General features: G+C 32.5%; 1 protein-coding gene across 2 annotated transcripts in view; it reads right to left on the bottom strand.

Moving 5' to 3' along the window:
• Positions 1–12,617, bottom strand: part of LOC149560103 (Polyketide cyclase / dehydrase and lipid transport protein) — a 43,814-nt gene extending 31,197 nt beyond the window's left edge. Inside the window, exons 1-2 of one of the 2 annotated variants that reach the window (XM_089824506.1) lie at positions 11,978–12,617; positions 10,354–10,521 (exon numbers count right to left, since the gene is read on the bottom strand). In XM_089824506.1, coding sequence (XP_089680632.1) covers positions 10,354–10,521; positions 11,978–12,439 — 630 coding nt within the window. In that variant the 5' untranslated portion in view covers positions 12,440–12,617. The remainder of the gene's footprint in view (positions 1–10,353; positions 10,522–11,977) is intronic. The other variant, XM_089824507.1, reaches the window with a different exon arrangement.
• Between the last annotated feature and the right edge of the window lie 12,123 nt (positions 12,618–24,740).

The raw sequence follows: 24,740 nt of genomic DNA, 5'->3' as shown, positions 1-24,740 counted from the left end.
TTTTTCTACTCCGTTTCTAGAGCCAAGGTGGGCCCCCACAAGTCTTTTGTTATGGGTTGGAAGGAGACAACTCCTAATTGGTTCTCAAAGATGGATTGGAATTGGACTGGACCTAAAACTATTATTTGAAGATAATTTTTCTATGGCTCTTCACAAACTTAACTTTTTCTACTCTGTTTCTGGAGCCAAGGTGGCCCCCCATAAGTCATTTGTTATGGGTTAGGAGGAGACACCTCCTAGTTGGTTATCAAAGATGGGTTGGAATTGGACTGGACCTAAAACTATTATTAGGTATCTGGGGCATTCCTTTCTCCTTGGATCCTTCATTTTCAAACATGTGGGAGTGGATGTTTAATAAGATTAATGGTAAGCATATTAGATAGCAGACACACTCCCTTTCATTGGTTGGGAGAGTTCAGGTTGTACAAAAGGTCCTCTCTTCCCATCATATCTTTTTTGCTTCGGCTTAGTTCTTTACTAAGACTCATTTTGGGATGCTTGAAAAAATTCTTAGAGATTTCTTATGGTCGAATGGTTTGGGGTCCAAGAAGAGACACTATGTTAAGTGGGAATGGTGTTGTCTACCTAAACAATTGGGGGGTTTGGGGATTAAGGATATTAGAACTCAAGGTATTGCTCTTGCAGCCAAGTGGATCTTCAAAGCATTTTGAGGAAATGAACCTTGGAAAGTTCTTGTGAGAAATAATGTTGAAAGGTCAGTTATTAAAAAAGGTAAACATTGGAACAACATTCCTTTTTGGGATATTATTATGGGACATTTTAAGATGAAAGTGTTTGGGTCTAAAGTATTCGCCTCTCTGTGGTTTGCATGGTCACAAGTGAGGGAGCTTATATCTTGTAGGTATGCCACTGGGGGTCCTCCAAATTACATTGTTATTGACAGATCAATTTTTTGGGGATTGTATTTGAATGATAAGCCTCTTGCTCTTACTCAGAGTTGTTCAACTAAAAAATGGAATGAGAAAGGTATTCCTCTTATCAGTGACTTAATGGTTAACAACAGGATTGGGTCATAGAATGAGATTTCCAGGAAGTTTGACATTCCCAACTCTCAAAGGAAGACATATACTCTTCTGAACAAAGCTTTATGCCAGGAGAAAGGTGGAAAGTTTATGGACAACAATTCTTTTATCAGAAATATAAAATGGAATGATGGTACTGGTATTGGTAACACCTCTATTAAGCAGATTTATAATATGTTTAAAAATGATCAATTTGTGTTACAACGTATAGTTAATTGTTGGGATCTTGACTGTCCTTTTTCAAACTGACATTTTTTCTTTGATTACTTTTGGAAGGGTCCATGTGAACCTAAGGTTATTCATTTTAGATGGTTGTTGTTGCTTAAAAAGCTTGTTGTAGGGTCAGTTTTGTCATCCATTAAAGTTGAGCCTATAACTTGCACTCTGTGTAATAGACTTGAGAGCTTTGAGCATTTTTTTTCGAATGTTTGCTTCTAAAGTTTGGGCCATTTTCTTTGGGTACCCTATTGATTGGAAAAAAAAAATGGTTTTTCTTGGTATGAAATATTGGCTGGTTATGTGAGATCTTTTGACTTATCTCTTAACATATTTTGGTTTGCTCTTACTGGTGAAGTACTATGGTTTCTTTGGAAGGAAAGGAACAAGGAGATATTTCAAAACGTGAGAAGATCCCCTACTGAGTTTAATCTTAAACTCAAACATTTTTACATCATGTCACAGGTTTCTTTTTGCTTGGAGATTACCAAGCCTAGATTCATGAAGTTGATGCATGATGGGATGCTACTGATCTACAAAGATGAAGTTAAAGATGCTCATTACATTGAAAGATATCAAAGTTTCCTTACACAAGCAAAGATTGAAGATCTGAGCATACTCCTGGACAAGTGTCATCTGGATGCTAACAAGGAGACAATTACATGTGTTGGAAATACTTCAGCACATATTTATGAGACTGATCAGCCAGATCATGTTTTTCAGAATTTAAAGTTTTATAGTGCATATATTATCTTATAAGAAATAGTGATATATCATATATGGTCCTGGATGTTCATATTAGAAACTCTATGTAAAGTCTTTTAGTTGGGTTACTCCTCCCTCAAATTTTGTATTAGTATTGAGGGTCGGCTGTTTTTCAAAGTGACAAGTTTGATTGAATGTTGTTTAAACTTTTTAAATAAAAAAAAAAAAAATTAGAGCTCCACCACTATGATCAGTCTCCAAGTGGGAGGTTATTGTTGTGGAGTCTGATCAGTCTCCAAGTGGGAGATTGTTGTAATGTGGAGTTTAATCAAACTCGGAGGTTTAATTGGTGCAATTTTCTCCCTATATTATTTCTACGGGGATAAGATGGGGGGTCAACGGGCAATGCCCCCGCAGGGGTTTTCGAGGGCAATGCCCCCAAAGCCAAAAATGCCCTTATATTGTAAAAGGCCTCGGCAGCTATTTTTCCTATTGGATGACTTATTCTAGCCCTAATTTTGTAAGCAACAAAAGCTTGTATAAAAAGGCTTAGGGTTAGGGATTTCGTAATGTAATGGTGATATTGTAGTTTTTTGCGGTGGTATTGAGCTATAAGGGATTGTGGATTGCAATCACTGGATAATAATAATATCGGACTTGTTGTTGGTGGACGTAGCCCAAGGATTGGGTGAACCACATTAAATCTTGGTGTCTTGTGTTCTCTTCTATGTGATCTATTTTTTTTGATATTGGCTATATTTGCATGTAATTGTTATTTATGTCTGAGGTTAATCCTAACAATCACTCCTTGAACTAATGAGGTCAAAGATGCCAACTATGCCATAACCTTGTCAAGTTTGCCAAGAACATTCTTTTCCTTGACTATCTCTTCAACTTTTAGAGTCTCGTGCTTGAATTTGTCAACTGGACAAATCCAAATGATTCTACTTTGTCCTACAAGGGTAAAAACTTATTTCCAAAACCTCCTTGGCTCACTGCATAAGTGTTAGCATGACCATCAAACAACACATGCCTATCAAACTACCATGGTCTTCTCAACAATAGGTGACAAACATTCATAGGCAATACATCACGTAATATCTCATCATGATAAGCTCCAATCTTGAAACTAATTAGGCATTTCTCATCGACCTTAACCTTAGAATCATCTTGTAACCAACTAACTAGATAAGGATTAGGATGTCTTTTCCTTTCCAACTTCAATTTACTAACCATGTCCTCTGAAACGGAGTTAGCAAAACTGACACCATTACAATAACATTACATAACTTACACTTACATCTGGTTTTGAACAAGTTTCTACTCTGTACCAGCTCATCGATACATGCAACAACTCTTCTTCTACTAAAGACCTCACCTTCCTCAACAATATTCAAAGTGTCTTTTTTCTAACCCAGAACCTCTATTGAAATGTGAAATCCTTCTCTTGGGATGCTTAAAATCCCTGTGTTGTTTCACCATATTGAAAACAAGTACCCTTAAGTTTGCCTCTTCTTCTTGGTCCATCATTGTAACCCTTAACGGTCTGACTGCCACTAGGTCCTTCACCAATCTCTTTAGGAATATCCATCACATTAATTCCAAAAGATGATGCACTAGCTTTACCACTTCAGTTCTGGTTAGTTTGTCTGCCTTCAAATCTTCTATTCATCTTTTCTTCAATCCTCAATGCCATCTGATAAGCATCATTGATTTTTGTCATCTAAATTGTAAGTAATTCCTCTTGAATACTAGGCCTCAAACCAAAGATATACCTAGCAACCTTTCCCTTATGAGCTTCAGAATGGCCAACTCTAATTAGGATTTTATAGAATTCCTTAGGATACTCTTGCACTGATTTGTCACCTTGCTTCAATCCTTGCATCTTCTTGAACATTTCCAATTCATAATTAACTAGTATGAATTGTCTTTTCAGGTTTTCAACCATTTGATCTTATTTAGCAATCTTTTCTTTTCCTCTCTTGTTCCTCTCTAATTGAACTTGTCTCCACCAAATACTTGCATGACCTTTCAACTTGGTCTTTGCAAATAAACTCGATCAGGAAGCTCCACTTCTTCATATTCAAATTATTCTTCTATCTCATTGACCCAATCAATCAAATCTTCTAGCTTAAAGCTACCGGGAAAAGTTGGAACTTCAACTTTAGGTCTCTTTCCTATCTTAGACATGGCTTTCAAAAATCTAGTAGGATCTTTGTTATCTTCTTCAGCTTCTTCTAATTGTTCTTCTTCCTTTGATTCTTCATCACTATCTTGACCAACTTGTGGTGTAGTTCTCCTTCGCAATTCATCGTGCAAAGCTTGCACTTGCCTTTGCAAGGCTCTAAAGCTTTCATCAGCAATACCTCTGACTCTTCTCAGAGTCGTCTCCAATTCTTAAAATCTCATGCACAAATCCTCTATGATTGTGGATCAAAATGCACACTGTGCTACCCCACAACAAATCAAACAAGGGTTTGCAACAAAATCCAATTTCACAAGGAACACAACCAAGCTCTGATAACACCTGATGCAGCTCAAGGTGGAAGAATCCCCAATGCAGATGTCCAAACCTTGCAGCAATGAGTTACACAACGGAAACACCAAGATACAACTGAAACAAAAAACACTTTTATTATCAGAAGATATCCAGTCACATCAAATGATCATCAACATGTCGGGTTGTAAGGCCTTCCTAGTTACGACCACTATAAAGAAACCAAAAACACATATCTTCCTCATGATCCCTCAAGACCCAAACAGCCAACCTCTACCTAGTTATTCCCCCCTTCTCTCCCTCAAATACCTGATTACATTATATTTATACACAACCTTCAACAAGTCGGCTCTGAAAAAATCTCAATTCCCAAAAATGTGTTATGACCAATAGGTCAAACCTAAATATAAGATGAGCAGTTGAGAAAATAAGTACATAGGGATGTGCAATCATAGATATAGGTCAACACATGATCCAAGAACCTAAATCCACAATTGCAACCATTGAGACACAAGATAAAGTGACTACCACAAGAATCTCCATGAATAGTCCACGAAGAACAACAAACATGCTACCTACCAACCAACCAAGCATATGTTGACCCAAAACAAACCATGAGACATTTGATCATAGGAAAATGGTCCAAATTAGGTCCACAATAAATCACAAGGATCACACCAGCTGAAACACAAGATCAAAGGACCGCACTCACAATCATCCAGACTGTCTATCAAGAACAAAAAAGAACCAAACTCCACAAAATGATGTAAGATTGTCAAGAACCTAAGATGCTCCTACATCAGTTTAAGACACTGTAGTCAACATGATATATTTCCATTTCATCCTTCTATTATGGTACTACGAGTTTTTCTCCCTCAAAAGGGCCTGCCTCTTTTCTTTGTAAAAATTTAGCTCTAAATGTCTTTTTGAAAGAGTTGATTGAAATCATCATTAGCTGAATTACTTTCTTCTACAGAAGGCTGATTTGATCTACCAACATTTTGTTGTTGATTCATCTTTCTTAGAATGAGAACCATCTCTGCCATAAACTCTCCAATAGAAGATTAAAATTCTTTGTTTTCTACCTAATTCTTGCATATTTTATTCATTCATATATACAATCTATAGACAATAGTTCCCAAGGGCTAGCAAGGACAATTGCTCTAATACAACTGAAATAAATAACCTTAATTTCCAAAATCTAATGCATTGTTAAATACCTCCAAATGTTTTTATTATTGCAAGTTTGGCTCAAGTATGAACTCTGTCTAAATCCACCCCTTAGGAATAGTTACGTTTGCACCCAATTGTTATGTGAACTCATGAAGGTTTTCATCTCTAGAAATCATATAACCTTTACTAAATCCAAAACCATGCCCAATACATCACCAATAACCCCTTTATAAAGATCTCCGAGAAGCATCTAGAAGATAGGCCAACTTGACATGGCTAGAGAAATATATTTAATAAAGTCACATTAAAATATTATTTTATTATTATTTAATTAAATTAATTAGTATTAAGTCATCATTTGATTTTATTTTTATTTTTTGACAACATAATAAAGAATCAATTTTTTAAAATCTATCCTAGCTACCGATTTTTTTATGCGTCCAAAATGCAATGCTCAGCTGGTACTTCTCTCCTCTAACATGCCTAAATCAAGTGAAGTCCTCCTTGGTGATGGTTCCTATTGTGATGAATGTCCGATGGTTGCCAAGCAATGATTTTGGGGACAAAATTGTTAAATCTGTAACTCTGATCACCATACTGACCTGACTGTGCAGATCGCACAGACCTTATCATTCACAAAATGCCTTATGAAGGCCTAAGATTTATATTGATCCTTCTAGGCATGATTGGTGTCCATTCTTGAAATGATTGTGTTAACCTTAACTAATCTTAGTTAAATCTACTTACATATTCAATACCTTGTTTGGGCACCGATTATGAGAAACCATTATGGGCCGACCTAGATAGTGTCATGTCCCTTCAAGGGACATGCCCTTTGGGTATGGTATTTATGTAGGGTGTGGTTGTAGTTAAAGGACACACAAAGAACATCAAGTCTACTCCTTTAAGCAAGTCTGCCCTATTCGAACACTTCAAGAAATAAAAGATTTCAGAATAATAATTTCATTATTGACATCTCTTATACAAGTCTGAATAAAGATAATCTTCAGCAAGCATTGGAGAAGGTATTATTTCAGTTTGATCACACAGAATTTGTATAAACTTTACATGGTATCAGAGCTCTGCTAGTCGAACCTAGGCTCTGCAAATTAAACAATCAGACTTAATATATCTAGCATCATTCAAAGTCTGAATAAAGATAATCTTCAGCAAGCAATGGAGAAGGTATTATTTCAGTTTGATCACACAGAATTTGCAGAAACTTTACAAAAATGACCTTCCATATCTAATTCTATCCCTGCTACCAAACTTTTTTCTGCTTCCAAAATGCAACACTCAGCTGCTACTTTTCTCCTCCAACACCCTAAATCAAGTGCAGACCTCCATGGCAATGAATCCTATGGTGATGAAGGTCCAATGGCTGCCAAGAGAATGCTTTTGGAGACAAAATGACCTTATAGATTTACTTCCATCTCTCTTACAAACCCGAGTCCATATGCCACAGAGAACTGGGCTCGACTTGGGATGGATGGAGGTCAATTAAACTTCAAACAGGCAGTAACACCTCATTCAGGATTTGAATTTTGAGTGTGAGCACTACTAGCTGTCAAAATCTTCATTGGCAATCTCTGGTGATGTCTCTCTTGAAATTTGCCTGGCTCAGATTTGGAAAAGTATTAACTCTTGCAGAGCAGGCTCTAGCAGGCTCTGAAGGTGGTTCAAAGCATCAAAATTTTGCACAAAAAATCTCAGCCTCTTCTTTGCCTGGAAACTAGAGTGGTTTGGGTGCTCATCTGAGTCCCCCATCCCCCCTTTAATAACAATGACTTCTAGGGGCACCTTGAATAAGAGGCTGAACCCCTCAACCTGGGATGCATGACCAATAAGGTCCAGTCCTGGTGTTCACAGAGGTACTACAAAAAGAAGTTATTGATGGCAATGAATTCTTTGCAGCTAATGGTTTATTAGCCAACTTAATCAGCTTTAGCCTAGACTCCCTAATCTACATAAGTGGTTTGGTGATGCTTGGAAACCAATAGTGAAAGGAAATTTAGAAGTTTATCCTTGTGCACGGGGATTTTTCATTCTGGCTTTTTTGTTACATGCAGAACCAGGATTCTATTCTTTCCAAGTGTTGGTGTTGGGGTGCAAAGCTTAGTCGCGCTCCAACCCTATTTCCGTAAGATCACTGAAACTTGTGGTAAAACCTATTTGGATTTGACTAACACCTGCAATTTCATTCATACCATCTTTGCTCGCATTCTTGTGGAGGAGATGCTTCCAAGGATCTCCTTGCTAACATCACCTTCAAGGTTTTTAATCACAATTGGGCTCAAGCACTTGATTATGAAAGCTTAACCTTCAGATGTTGAAGATTTTTGAAACTGGTCATACTATTCATAATTGTTCCAGGTCCATGTCTCAAGCTGATCATCAAAGTTCTTGGTGGATAGATATCCTCCCACATCAATGCCCTGTGGCTGCTCCTCTTATACTCTTTGTGACGGAGCCCAATTCTAAGAAACCTTCTCTCAAACTTTGTCAACCTCATTTTTGTCAGTGGATGGAGCTCATTTTGAGGGTAACAGTGAGAGTAGGACTCACAATATGAATGCTTCTGTCCACACTCTTGTGGGTTCTGACACCTCTCAGATTGTTGACTATTCCAAGTCTTTGGATTATTCTGTGATCACTTCTGAGCCTTTGGCCTCTTGTATATTGACTGGTAAGAGGGGTAATATGGGCAGTGTCACAGTCCAAGAACAAATCATTCCCTTAATAAACCCAAGCTTGGACAGAAGTTAAGAGGAAGAAGAATAAACTGTCCCATCAAATGCTGTTAAGATCGTCCAAGAAAGGGAAGAATCCTAAAAGTTAAATTGCTTTGAGACCCTGATGAGCTGCAAGTTTGTGTAAAGCACTTTTGCTTGCCTTTTGCATAGCATAAGCTTTGTTACTGTAAGTGTCGACAAAAACAATCTTGATTTGGCCAAAATGGTCCCTCTTGCAATTTATTCCCAGCTGGAGACCATCTAGATGCACCCCTATTTATGGGCTGATGCATTTTTTGTTTTTTAAATTAATAGATTTTCTGCATCCTTGGCTGCACATTGTTGATAAAAAAAAAAACAATATTTTATTATTATTATAGATCGTTTACAAGCCTTGTGCTCATTTGAGCAACAACATGAGACTTACAAGCTTATTCAATCAACAAATTAAGACATATATGAGCTCCTTACAAGCAATGACACTAGAAGCAACAATTGGAAAACCAAGAGTGACAAATACAACCGATGGAAGATCAAGAGTCACAAATTAGAATTCAACAAAGATGTCCTTCTTGGGATTTGAACCAGGGTCTACACAATGAGAACTCATTGCTTCAACCAAGCTAAACCCCTTGGACAAACAAACAAACAATATTGTCAATTGTCACCTTGAAACTTGGGGACATTACACTCTTAATGTTTACAGAATAGAAATCAAATGAAGCTTGCAAAATATTGTATATGATGGACTGAAATTATGTCTCTGTTTTGAATGTGAGAGGTTGGAGTATTACACAAACATCACATAATTTGAATAAATGTGAAAAACACCAACTACTTCATCAGTCTGTCATTCCATAAACCACCAACCAGTATTCAATAATCAGGAAAAATCACAGTATACAGAAATCAACCACACTGACAATGGGGAGAAATAATTTACTTTCTGAATTCAAACCCAAACCAGTAACATCGTCCCAATCACTCATATTTAGATCTTCACCTTAATTGAGATTTAAATTAGTTGGATGCTTTTTTATTTAAAAGAGCTTCTCTAACCAGATGTTTTGTATGATGTTTCTCCTCAGCAATATTATCCTTAAAACTATCTGGTAATAGTGCATTTAACTAAAGATAACATGATAACAGCACACAAAAATATTATTTGATCATACAATTACATCTTATCAAGGACAAAGCTATCATATCAAAATTAGTGTTTTCCCAATAAGCCAAGATAGATTCCTTGTAATTCTGATGACAAGAACTGTTCTCTATTCTAAGATTAATTTTGTGTGGTGTATCCATATATGAAAGCTTTGTGGATAAGACTGCATAAAAGAACTTTTGGCAATGTTGTCTTACGCAGTCTGATTGAGAAACCTCACATACATTAATAATTATATTTTATACTATGGGGTCTGAAGCTCTTGAAATAGGTTCAACAGTGAATCAAAAGACAATATTATCTATTTAACATATAATACTTGAAACGCATAGAATGGGTTTGATATATATGAACAGAGAAAAAAGAAACTTTTGAGAAATCATCAACAGTCTATCATCCAACTGTTAATTCTTTTGAAACTTGGAATTGTTTATTGTTTCCCACCCTCTTTTCTTGCTTGCAGCAAGGGTTTAGAAAAGATCTTCGATGACAAGGAAAAGAAGGCCATAAGAGAGTTTCTAACAGAAAGCCTACCCTGTTTTTGGGAGAAAAACTCTCTGCACAATATTGTAAGACAAAGTTTATGCGTATGGTTAAGTCACTAATATATCAGCTTTGATTCTCATGTATGTAAGAATCTCTCAGGGCCAGACTGATAATTATTTATTTGGTAGCAATATCATTAGTTTCAGTCAACTTATATATAGCTCATGATTCTAGTTAAAAAATTATATTTGAAAGGTACTTGATTGTGAATTTGAAATTCAAATGGTAATGATACTAAACGAACTGGAAGTAAGTTTTGAGTAAAATTCTCACTTGTTCTATGCCCCATTTTCCTTCAAAAACTTGAAAATCACCTTCAACCATTTTGAAATCTATGTCACGATAGATCCCAGTAGGAACAATCTCAAGGTCATTCTCATAGACATCAATAATGCCTTTGGCTTTGAATTTCAATCCAAATACCAGGTTTTGTTGTCCAATCTGCATGAACATGACCAATGACAATATATTATACATGCTATTGAACATAAAGGGAAAACATTATCAAAATAGAAAGGTCACGTCACAGAATAATCTATTAAGGGATAGAATCAGTCGCAAACAATTTGAATGGAATTTGTAACTAAGGTAGGCACATATGATAATTTAATGCTGAAATTTTGTCATTAGTAGAAACGTATTGGCAGAAGCATTAACATTTTCTTTGGTCATTATACGATGAAATTCAATTCAAGCTTCAATACAAAAGTTGTTTTTTTCTTAATAACATAGGCATCATTGTGAACTAAGGCAACACAGCTTAGTAGCTCTCTGTATGTTCCCCATTCACTGTCACTTTATCAATTTTCTCAAGTACACACCCTCTTCATGCATAAATGGTTTGGTGTTTAACAACTAACCCTGTTTATGTCTTCTACTGCTTAATACCTTTTTTGTGTGTTTTAAAATGAAGGTTGTTTCATTCTCCAATTAATTGTGGAGCTGTACTGCAAACCCAGTCATCCGATAGCCTTCTGGTATTAGGGATATTCAATTATTAGTATTACTATCATTTAGTTGATACGGAGATTACCATTCTAAACAGACAAATTTTCACCTCCATGATCACTAATCAAAGTGCAATAATAACTATGAAACTCCTATTCCACCACTAATTTCCTCAACGATCAACCTAGAAAATCTGATCTCAAGTTTATCTTGCAAAACAAAATTATAATTCTTCAAAAGCAGAGCAACTATTATAAGTATGAACTATAAACCCAAATAAAGTACTGCGTCCCATGATCTGGTGATAAGATTAGTGTTATTTCAATCACGATGTTCCAGGTTTGACTGACTGGGCTTACTGTCCCTCCACCTCTAGGCCCCTGTTTGTTCACACATCAAGACCAAAGCAATTGTATCTAACTAGGTAATCTCAGCATTGTTATTTGTTCTTGCAAACAACAATATTGTTATACACAGGTTAACCATGACAAGCATGAACCCAGTTAGATAACTGCAGACCACATTCTAGTGGCCAGATGTGACTGATTGTCATGATGATAGCTTACACTCCAAGACAAGAGAACAAACTCCAGTATATGGGGAAACCTCATCAAGCGTTGTTTATTTTGCAAACATACATATTTTTTCTTTAAAAAATGTCAGTCGTGATAAGCGTGAACCCAATTAGATTCCAGCATATCATTGTCTAGTTCTAAGATAGAAGTAATTACCGTTTGTCCTAGATGTTATACCCGTCACATTTATCTTCCTAGTTGAAAGCTTTCCTGGGTTTTATAGTGTTTCTCTATGTAGTGTAACCCTGTTTGCCTAAGCAAAAAGAACACAATTCTGAATCTACTGGTAAGATCGGAGCTCTTTACAATTGTGTACAACTCTGAATCGATTTGGATATATATATCTAAAAAGACAATGAAATCTGGATGAATACCTGATATAGCCTGGCATAATTCTCTCGTCTTTCCAGTAAATGACAGAGAGCAAGCCCTGGAATGAAGTCAGACAGTTTCTCATAATCTGTCAAAACATTCCAAACTGCCTCAAGGGGAGCTTGTACTTCAATTTTTGCCCTTATCCTCCTTGAATTTTTCCCATTATTTTCAATCCTAAGCTCAATACCCTCCACATCTTCAATCCAGTCTTCCTCGTCCTCAGCACTCTGATCGGACGTGTCATCTTGAATTGCTGCATACAGGTTCGGGTCTTCCTTAGAATCTTTCACTGCTTTGTAATTCTTATAGGATTTTCCCAATCGCAACAACTGGGCAGGCATAAACTGAAAGTATCCATTCAGAGATGGGGATTTGAGATTAGAATGAGTAACGGGTATATAAGTATTAGTTTTCGGTGGGCAGAGATGAACTTTGGCCATCGAAAATGTTAGGCAGCTCATCCTATTGAATTAGAATGTGGCCCATTTGGGTGTATCTGATTCGACTATTGAAGAGTTTTTACATTGACTGGCACCAATTTAGATGAAAATACACGAGATGTAAACGTGGAACAATATCTACAGCAAGCTTTTAATACCTTCGCCTCTAGTAGGGTTGTAATTATGAAGGGCATCAAATGAGGTATCCAGGATCAGATGATCTGATTAACAGGTAAAAATGCCATTTACCCTCTTGTCAATTTTGTTTCTTAATATATTTTTATTCGTTAAAATAAGGGAAAATATAACAAAGCTAAGTTGGAAAAAAAAAATAGCTATAGCTGAGTCTAAGATATTACAGCTCGGCCAAACCAAAGTGTAGAAATACTATCGAGAATGAATTTATTTGAACGACGTGGATCAAGCGAGGAGACCGAAAAAATCTTTAAATATAAAATGTAACATGCTTATTCTGATTTAGAAGCTGTTCTCATATATATATCCTTTGAAAATTATCATTCTAATGTATTCGATTATTGGAATTAAATAATTTAAATTTATGCGTTTTAGAAGTTTAAGAGACACTAGTAGTATTGGAAAACAAGTGTAATGGTTATGTAGATAACAAGTTACATCGTTTATTTTAATATTTAAAAAAAAATGTTGTATTAGAAATAACTTTTGTGTGTCCAACGGATCTTTTATTTTTCAAAAAATTAAAACCAACGGATCTTTTATTTTTCAAAAAATTAAAATGATTTTTATAAATAATGCTAACAATATATATATATAACTTGAATTTAAACATAATCTAACCTTAACCTTAACAATTGAGTTGTAATCTTAAATTCAAACTTTATCATTAAATGGTATCTTTAGTATTTTATTATTTAATTAATAGCTAAAATTTAAATTTTGATGGTGATAATAATTACTATAAATTAACATCTTTTATGTATTATAGAAATAAATTATATTCTTAATTTAGAACTAGTGTGCTTTAGCCTAACTTCTTAGAAACTTACTCATATTATTATTTCTATTTTTAACAAATCTTAATATTCAAACACTTTCTAACATAAAATCTTAAAAATCTAAAACTTATTTTTTAATTATATTTTATTTCTAATTATATATATATTTTAAATTATATTTTATTTCTAATTATATTTTATTTCTATATTTTATATTTTAATTGAATTGAATATTAAGTATATTTTACCTATAAATCAAACATCATATTTTTTATTTTTTATTATTTACTTGCTTTAATCATGTTATCTCATTGAAAAGTTTAGTTTCTATTTTCTATGAACACTTAAAAATATTAAAATTTATTTTATTATCATATTTTTATAATTATAAAGATTTGGTTCTATTTATAAAATATATATTTCTATTATAAATCAAGCATAAAAATAGAATCATTATTTAAATTAAACACATTCTTCAATTATTTCATGTTATTAAAAAGTGTAGTTTCTAGTTTCTAGTTTCTAATTTCATATCAAATGTTTCTATTATAAACCCTTAAAAACATAAGTTTCTATTATAAAATCAAGAAATTTGCATCATTGTTAAAAATATTATTAAAATTTATTTTGTATAGCAAAGTTACTTTAATACTAATCAAATTTCATCTCAAATGTTTCCATTATAAACACCTAAAAACATAAGTTTCTATTATAAATTTAAGAAATTTACATCATTGTCACAAATACTATTAAAATCTATTTTATATTGTTAAGTTATTTCAATACAAACCAAATTTCATATCAAATGTTTCTATTATAAACCCTTAAACACATAAGTTTCTATTATAATTTATAAAATCAATAAATTTGCATCATTGTCACAAATACTGTTAAAATCTAATTTGCATCCCAATTTTTATTCATTTGAGTTATTGTACTTGCCGTAGGCAATGTACTATTGCATTCACTTCGTCTGAATTAAGCAATAGTTGTACACATTGTAACCAATTAGATGTTTGTATTTTTTTTGGATTTCATTATTATTAAAGTTTTCATAAATATTTTGAAATTTTAAATTTGATAGACTTGATTTTATTCACTTCTAATTGGCTCAAAAAAATTTCTCTTATAGGACCCCTTTTTTTCGGATGAGCCCTCCATATTCATAATATTCGGCAAAATTTTCGGATTAGTTAAAATTTTTATTTTTCCTTAACACTAAACATATACACCAATGTATTTAATCTAGATAATAACTCAAATATGATATAAAATGCTATCCCTTAACTATAATGCAAACTCATTTTCTTAATCTCCAAATTAAACAATAAATATTATTCCATTTTAATCTATTAACTTTCATACTAACATTTAAGTAAAGAATAATTTTTTAATAAATAAATTATCATTTGTCTAACATAGACCATTAAAGCATTGTGTTTAGTCTGCTTGAAAATGATTGCTTGAAGTTTGCATAATAATGTGAATGATATGTAAGGTTATTTACTGGTGGAACCTGAAGACTGCAAGTAAAATAAATTTACATGACTCAATAAGGCAAGTTTACAGTAAACAAGTTAGAGCCAGTGAGATAAACAATTTAAATTGTGCTCTCCACAACCTTTCTGAAGCAAGCATGCCATCTTTTCAATTATCTAAACTTAAACAAGACCTGCAGCTAGCTTCAGAAGAAATTGGTTACATGGTTGGCTGATAAACAAGATTCCATAACACAAAGTATATTTTAGCTTTGTTGTTAAGCGGCTTTTCTCCAATTTGTCTGCCAAAGTGGAGGAGTTGCCAACTATGTTTGCATCTGACTTCACCTCTGGGTATTTTGAGATTAGTAAGATTTATGGGCTCATTCAGTGTAGGAGAGATATCATACCTCTCCATCATATGTGCTATCCCTAGCCCCAAACAAATCTCCCCATATATTTTCCTCATATTTTTCTTAACAATTTTGGCAGTTAAAATAGCATGTCCAATAAATAGTACAAAAAGGAAGCGATGTCTCTCAACTATGGTTGGCATTGCTTTAATGGCAACACTCCCAATGGTAGCAGATCTTTGTTAGCTTTTTGGCCTAATGTTTCCTCTGAGCTGTTCACCACATGGACGAAGGCATTTTTTTCTCCTCCATATATTTTCCATGGATAAACAATTTGACTTATAAAACTCGTCAGGATACCTTTAAATTTTGCCTGGTTCTTTCTTTTTTAATTTATAATTACTCACATCTTTGTTACTTTATTGGTACGTTTTTTTAATTTAGTTCTTCATAAATAGATAGGATTTAAATGGAAGAAGTAAGGATTTTACTATGTTATGTTTGTTGGAGTTGTAATATTTCAGAAATCTTGAATAGTTAGTTAATAAAATTTACACTAAAAAAACTCATTTCGTTTTCATCAAAGAATTAGTTTCAATGGATAAAGATTGGGTTAGTTATACATCCAAGAAGAAGATAAAATATACCGTTATGCCTCGGCAAGTAAAGGGTAGCTTGAGATCAAACAAGTTTTCGAGAAGTGAACTGAAGAAGACATTGAGTTCTTGGAAAACAATTTGGAAAGGCAAGCATCAACATATTTGGACCAGGGTCTTATTTTTAAAGTCTCCTCTTGCATTCCCTATTTCCATGTATGTTTCATTTCTCCATTTGTAGTGTTTGAAACTATTAAAAAAATCAAACTTGTTACAAGTTCTACTATGATTTCAGTTGTAAGGTTAATATGATTGTCACTTCTTAGATTTCATAGTAAATTCTCAAATGCATATTCAAGCTTATAACATAAACAATATTGTGGTGATAGTCAATTGCAGATCTGAATTATTCTATTTGAAATCCTTCTACAAATGGCTTTACAAATTCTTTTGGTATTGAACTGTAAATATTACATGGCAGTTGAATAATTGTTGCAGCTTGCACCATAGCCTTTGCTTCCTATATCTTATGTTAAAATAAAACTCTACCAAACAAAGTTTTTACATTATTATTGCTCTTATACCATATGACCCAAGTGTTAATATGCTTTCCCTTGCACACAGAGTATGGCTAGATTTATTTAATTCCTTCTCTGAATTCTCATGAATGCACAGGAAAATAAATAGATAAACTTTCCATAAAACTAATCATTTTTTTCTAGCAATTTTAACATCATAACTAACCTCATCAGTTTAAAGGATTGGGTATTGGCCATGAAATAAAGAGCTTACTTTTAGTATTTAGTTAATTCTATATAATCCTCTACAATAGAAGTGGGTTATTTACTGAGAACAAAATAACCGTGATAAGCATCCTCGATTTCAAAAGACCTGATTATTCTTCCAACTTCTATAATTTCTGAATGGTAGACTATATTTAAACAAAGTAAGCAAACAGATAAAATAGAATCTTCAAATGGCACAAATACACAATAAGAAATATAAAAAACTAGGCACATGAGAAATATAGATTTAATTTTTAATAAAATTTGCAAAACATATCAAGTCAGAACAATATCCCTTTTAGGCAAAGCTTAAGGAAATACAGCTCAGGATTAAATAATAATAATTCATGTATACTTTTTTATACCTCTGCTTACAATCTGACAACTCGAGATTCCAAAAACTGGCTTTGCATAAGAAATCTTTGAAGAAGGGATACGCTTCATCGCTCTGCTGTTTCTTAGTAGTAGCTGTCGACATGCTGGAAAACAAATCATGTTTTATTGGTGATTTTAAAGATGACATAGAAAGATGAAACCAAACAGACACTTTAACACTAATGGTTGAATAGAAAATGCACTAAAAATGTTTCATTTCTTGAGAAACAAAGGCATAGTGCTTAACAACCTCAACCTGACCACGCAAATACTACCACATTCTAAAAAAATTATCTCTTGTGACGTCTTTCTCAGAAGAACTTGGAAGCAAGAGTTTTATTGAAAACATGATAACAGTTATATCAAAGTAATACATTGATTAATTTGTCTCAAGCTTCGCATGACCATCTATACATAATATCCTGAATAAATACTATATGGTAGTTTGAATATTATACATATAATTAGAGTATTAGATATAATCCATCAATGGAAATATGCCTAAAACCCACAAACCTCACAAGCAGTTCATAGTATAACTTGACAGCAAGATAATGGTGAGCCTTTCATCATAACATGGCAATAACTCGCAAAATGCAGAGAATAACCTAGCCAAGTCACAATAAATCTATTTACCAAAAGAAATTTTATTTTTCATCCTTTTTCAAATCTGCTTTTTTCCTTTTCCAGTGTTCCGTGGGGATGCATCACCCCATCCTCCCGCCTCAACCGTCCAACAAAAATCAAGCCATCTCTAGGATAAGGACTACCACTAAACATCCCCCCACCATCCACATAAATATGAATAAATTTATAAATTTACTTCAATAGTCTTATCATTTAGTAAAATTTCAAACAAATGATTTTTAATTTTTGCATATATACATTTTACTCTTTTATTCTACTAAATTTAATATTAAATAATTCAATAATAGAATAACTTTAGAATATGACATAATTATATATTATATATTATTGTTTATATGTGTCTACAAATGTAGCACAAATGAAAACAAAACCAAGAAGCTTGTATTTAACCCTGATGACAGATGAATAGATAAAACTTGTACAATAATTACCAATTGAAGACACTAAATTCCTTCAATAATGCTAATGTGCTGCTTTCAAACAAGTGATAAATGGCAGTCAACATAGACTATAATTTGATTTGATTCTCCAAGCCAACACTTAAAAGCTCATCAAGCTAGATGGTTTGTCCACAAATTATTTGTCCTTGCAAGTGTGTGCATGTGTGTGTGCTGCGCGTGATTATAAATTGTTTGGTGTGTTACCATATTAGTTCTATAACTATAAATTTATTATTCTAAGACTGTTTGTATCCCATATTATTCTAAAATTTTAAATCAGTTATTCTATTATATACCCTATAGTCATGTGTGTGTGTAAAATCATATTACAAATATAATTATGAATTAATTATTAATTATTCAACCAATTGATATTTGATTGAGAGAGATATAAAATTGAAGTAATAAATATATTATATTTATTTCTTGATCTAATAGGGTAGATGTTCATTACAATGCATTTGACTTGTACAACATAAGTATTTTATTAAAAAAATTGAGAGTTCTTGTTATGAAATTAGTGAGTTTAGTAGATTAATATGTACAAGTATAAACTTTTAAAGTGAAAAAATGTAGTCTATTTAAGCCAAGAGGCTTTCTGTAGTGGCATCAATCTTCAATGTAAACTTTTGCAATTTTTAAAAAAAATTGACAATTGTTTCAAATTATTTTAATGTAAATTATTTCTTGGCTTAATTTACAAAAAGAATTAATTAAAGCTTTAGGTATTCTAGTTGATATAATAGGAAGACCACATGTTGATTGGTGTTTGTTATATAAAGTAATTGCTTTCCTTTAAAAAATCTACCAAAGTCTCTTTACAAGATTGTGACATCCAATTAGTTGTATATCTAATTTATTTGACTAATTTAAAACTAGCATAATTAATTTAATATTCCAACACCCTCCCTTTTATATGGATATAAAGTGTACCATTATAAAGATTGTATCATACTACAAATTGTAAACATGAAGGATAGTGAATGATTCATAATATCAAACTAAAATTAGGTTTGTACTTGTCATATTGATATGTTTTTTTATGTTAACTAATATTATACTCATTTACTATTTCATCAAACTAAAATTAGTTTTGTACTTGTCATATTGAAGCAGTGCTACATACACTTTGTTGTGCAAAATCAGGTATGTAACATGAATCTTAACTTTCTTTTTTATTTTCGATTTCATGTACTCTTCTAAAAATTACAAGTTCAATTCAAGTTATATTTATTAAAAAATAAAAAATGAACACTTTTGTTGATGTTGATAGTTATAAAAAAATTTGCAAGCCAATTCCACCTACAATTGATATTGCGTTGGAGGCTGAAAACTTATTTAGACTAAAGTCTTTTCATTACATTATAGGAGACTATTTATTTGACTCTCTAGAAGTTTTGCTACATTTTCGTTATTCTTCAATTGAAATACGAAATGGTTTAGTAGATCATTTTTTGGAATCTGTGTCAAAGAATGACTTAGATGCAATGCAAGTATTTACATGCGAGCTACATCCAGATCTTTTGAATGAGATGCACTCTATTAGAGATGTGCCTATGTACTTAGAAAGAATGCGGTTGTCCACATCAACTACCCAAAATGGAAAACATGGACTCTGGGGTGATACATTTTGTATTCGATGGGTTTCGAAATGGCTAAATATAGCAATTGCAATATGGTCAACAACAACTAAACAAAAATATCTACATTTCAACAATAACATTAGAACACATACATATAGTATATTGTTTCATGACGAAAACCCTATTGGTGGTCACTATGAGCCACTCATATCTAAAAAAATATGCATACCTAACAATCATACATCATCAATCTACCTCTCAAACTTTTGTTCTACATTACAAAGCGATTGGCAGCAAATTACATTTGAAATACGAATTCAAGGTGTCACGATGAATACAATTCCAACAAAAAATTATGGTGATAGCCTCTTCCATTCGATTTCATCTTTAATGGAAGGAGAATTTGATATACACTCTTTAAGACTATACATTGCACAATCAATTTGCAATGCAAAAAAGGGTAATTCAAAAAATGTGAATTATTACATACAACACTACTTAACAACAACTATGTTGCAAACAATACCCTGTGTTTCAAATTGGCAAGACTATATTATCAACATGGAAATGCCTTATTCACAAGGTCAAATTGAAGGAGGCCCTTTCTGTTTACAATGGTTGACAATTATATTTAAAGCAACTATTTATGTATGGTCCTCAACAACTCAACAAATCGTACATATATTTAAAAATGTAGGGACATCAAACAAAATATATAACATAATATTATTTCAAACAAATAGCACACATATACATTATGAACCACTATATATGTCCCATAACTCAAAACTACTTGAAAAAACCATAGGAATACAGGCACCAAACTATAATACAATACATGTTGACAAAAAAATAAATACGAAAACAATCTCACTTCATAAATTAAAAAAAGAAATACGTAATACAAATACATATCAACATGACCAATCTTCAAAGAAAATAAAGCATGATACTAATTCAAATATTATTGAAAAATATCATTCAAACAATAGTTTGACAACTTTATACTTCAAAACAAAAACCAGAAATGACATAGATACAGAAGTAGCAAAAAAATGTACACAAAAGAAAAATACAATAGCTAATGACATAGGTATTGGAGTAAAATTTAAATCTCTCCACAAATTAAAAAAATTATTGCGTCATAGTAACAAAAAACAACAAAACCATTGTCATAAAAAATATAAACGCAAAAATCAAACACAAATATATTTGAAAGCAATTCAAGATACACCTCAATATGAATGTTATATTTGTAAGCGATTGCAATTTTCTCAAAATATACATTCACTTACCAAAACAAATCAAGAAATGTACAAGCAACTTAGTACTGTAATAGTAGAACACCACATAACAAATGCTTGCATTCATTGTAAGAGAATGATAAATAGTAGGAAACTTCCAGTCTTTGCTACACCACAATGCATTAGACGAAATAAATCAATTTCCATATTGTCATGTATATCAGAACTAGAGGAATGACTTATATCACCATGACTTGCTTTTGCACAAATTAGACAATGGGGGCACAAAAGGTCTCAAATAGGACTAACTGGTTCTATAATTAATGTGCCTACAAATATGAACATTATTCAAACATTGCTTCCACGTTCCATAAATGAGACTGTGACAATTGCAGTTGCTTTGAAAAGGAAACTAGAATATAAAAATCCATATCATACTGGAATGGTTAATCCACAACTAATAGTAAAATCATTAAAAAAATTATGCAAAAGAAAGTTATACAAACAAGAAAACATCACAATAGATGAAACTTGGAAAACAAATTTTGAAAAAAAATGTAATGTCAATACAAATACAAAAATGAATATGATTATACTGATTCAAATTCTCAAGAAGAAGGAAATTATGATGATGTAGAAACTTGTACAGATACACTTGTACATGGTTTCTTGGAGTCTTGAACTATATACGATTTACACGATAAAATACTTGAAATAGTGCCTGCTGAAGGAAATCAACCATTAGGAATTTTTAAAGATAAATTTGTAGAAGAGTTGAACTTTCCAACTCTATTTTTTGGAGAGCCAAGAGATCTTGACATAACTCACAATTACAAGTACCAAAAAACAACACAATGGGAAATACTACATAGTAGTTGTGATTTTGCAACTCATACAACTAACTTGTTCTTCGAAGCAGTGCGTATCATCATAGAGAAAATAATTTCTAGTATATCAATAAGAATTAGAAAAGGTCAATTAAAAGGACGAACCTTACTTGCAAAAGATGTTAAATACAAACCAAATCTAGAAAAAATATTGAAATCAGATATTGGATACATGGATTTCAAACATATCTGCATTTCTCCAGATTATCTATTACAAACAAAGAAGAATGTGTTTGCAATGATAAGACAACTGGGTCCTCCAACATTTTTCTTAACCTTCTCAAGTGCAGAACATATATGGCAACCACTACTATCGGCTTTACTAGTGTTACACAAAAGAAAACAACATGAAAATAAACTAATTGAACAACATGAGGTCGATATTGACTACATCATTCGGAACAACCCAGTCACTTGTACATGATATTATAGACATAAAATGAAATGCCTAAAAAAATTAATGCTTCATGATGACACGATTCTAGGACATATCAATGATTTCTTCTTCATTACAGAATTTCAAAATAGAGGAAATGAACATGACCATGCTTTAGTATGGATTCAAAATGCACCAATATATGGAAAATCAAAAAATAAAGAGATAGAAGAGTTTGTTGACAAGGTCATTACATGCAACACACAAACACTAAATGATACACTTCGCAAAATGCATCAACACTACCATACAAGAAGTTGTAGAAAAACAAGAAAATCACAATGCAGGTATAATTTTCCATTACCACCAATGAGAAAAACAACCATACTTGAGCCAATTATACCTGCCAATGAAATCATATTTAATGATGCTACTAAAATATCAAAGATCTTGCAATGTGAGAACTATGATATATCTATGACTTTTGAATCATTCTTAAATGAAATTAATATGAATGAAGATGACTACTTAAAAGCATTACAATCAACAATAACAAAATCAACACTTTTCCTAAAATGAGATCCATCACATATTTAGAATAATAGTTTCGTAAAAAAAATACCACAACTATGGGAGGCGAATATAGATGCACAATTTGTACTCAATGCATATGCTGCTGCGACATATTGTTTATCATACATTACAAAAATTGATAAATCGATGACAAACACTTTTAGAAAGATAAGAAGAGACCATGAAACCACAAAAATTGATGCTATACAAATGATTCGCACCTTGGGAAATACAATGCTTAACCTCCAACAAATGTCTAGTCAACTAGCCGTACATATAATACTATCACTACCTTTACATTCAAGCTCAAGAAAATGTATTTTCATCAATACATATTCTCAAGAAGAACACACATTTATCCTCAAGCCTAACTCACTCTTACAAAAGGAATCTGATGATTCAGAACAAATAATGTGCCAATTAATAATCGACCACTATACCAATCGTCCACAAAATTTAAAAGCAGTTTTCTTAGCAGACTTCGCATCAAACTATAAAATTGTTAAAGGAAAACCAGTGAAACAACATAAGTCGAGTGTCATTAGATTTGTGAAATATAATAAACATGTTGACTATGACAACTACTACAGAGAAAAATTATTGTTGTATGTTCCATTTGAAAATAATGAAAACACAATCAAAGATGAATTTGATACAATACAAGAAGCATACAAAAATTACGAACACATAATTAAACAAAATGAATCTAAATACACATACGATTTCAATTCAACATGGGGAGATTTAGATGACGCATTTGAACAATTTGAACAAGAAAAAAAATTGGAAGATGAAAACAATATCAAAAATAGTATTACAAAGAATATCACAGAAAATTATGATCTTAGTTTAGATTTACAATATCTAAAAGCTAAGAGAAATGAATTTGATATTGGATTCCAACTAGTAGACAATCCTACACTCCTTGACAATGTCCAATATTATAAACTAAGACAACAACTAAATGAAGAACAACAAAGAATTATAAAAGATATTGCAATGCAAAAAAAGAAAGAAAGAAAAACTATACACCTATTTCTAACGGGAGGTGCAGGAAGAGGAAAAACTTTCACAGCAAAAGCAATATTCCAAATGCTATTACGCATCTACAATTTGGACCCTACATCAGATCCTCACAAACCAAAGGGCTAGTAATGGCCTACACAGGGAAAGCAACTTTCAATGTAGGAGGTACAACAATACATTCTACATTATTCCTTCCTTTCAACAAATCCACATTCACTCCACTTAACAATGATACAATGGATTCTCTACAAAAACATTATGCACAATTACAAGTACTTTTCATAGATGAGGTCTCTCTAATAGGAAGTCGATTTCTATATCTAATTGACAAAAGACTTAGAGAAATCAAACATTGCCCAACAATGTACTTTGGTGGTGTTGACATTATTTTTTGTGGAGACTTCTTTCAAGCACAACCAATACAAGATAGTCTAATTTTTCAAAACCCTATTATTAATAAGGAAAAGGTACCATACACTTTTTGGAAAGATATGGTAACCTGTTTCCAATTACAAACTACAATGCGACAAAAAAATCTTTTATTCATCTCTATACTAAACAAAATGTGAACAAATTCACAAACAACTAATGAAATAGAATATGTCAACAAAATATGTTTTAGACAACCTCCTATTGACCCTACTTTCCCATATCTATTTCATACTAATAAATTAGTGAATTTACATAATCAAAGAATGCTATCCATTGTCCATAGTGAACCATATATCATTAATGCAATCGACGAAATAGATGAAAACTATGGAAATATAACAGAATATCCTAAAAAACACTACCACAACAAATTGTTTTTAAAACCAACATGTTGGTTGATTATATGCAGGGAACTATAATATTAAAGATGGACTAGTAAATGGCGCAGATGGAATTTTTAAAACATACACAACATCAAATAAGGGAGATGTAATATGGATTGAGTTCAATGACAAAACTATTGGACAAATCCAATCAAAAAAATTTCAACAT

The sequence above is a fragment of the Cupressus sempervirens genome, chromosome 4, assembly GCF_028749045.1.
Source record: "Cupressus sempervirens isolate cs-2001-9-10 chromosome 4, ASM2874904v1, whole genome shotgun sequence".
Classification (NCBI taxonomy): domain Eukaryota; kingdom Viridiplantae; phylum Streptophyta; class Pinopsida; order Cupressales; family Cupressaceae; genus Cupressus; species Cupressus sempervirens.
This window is presented reverse-complemented; position numbering and strand designations above follow the sequence as displayed.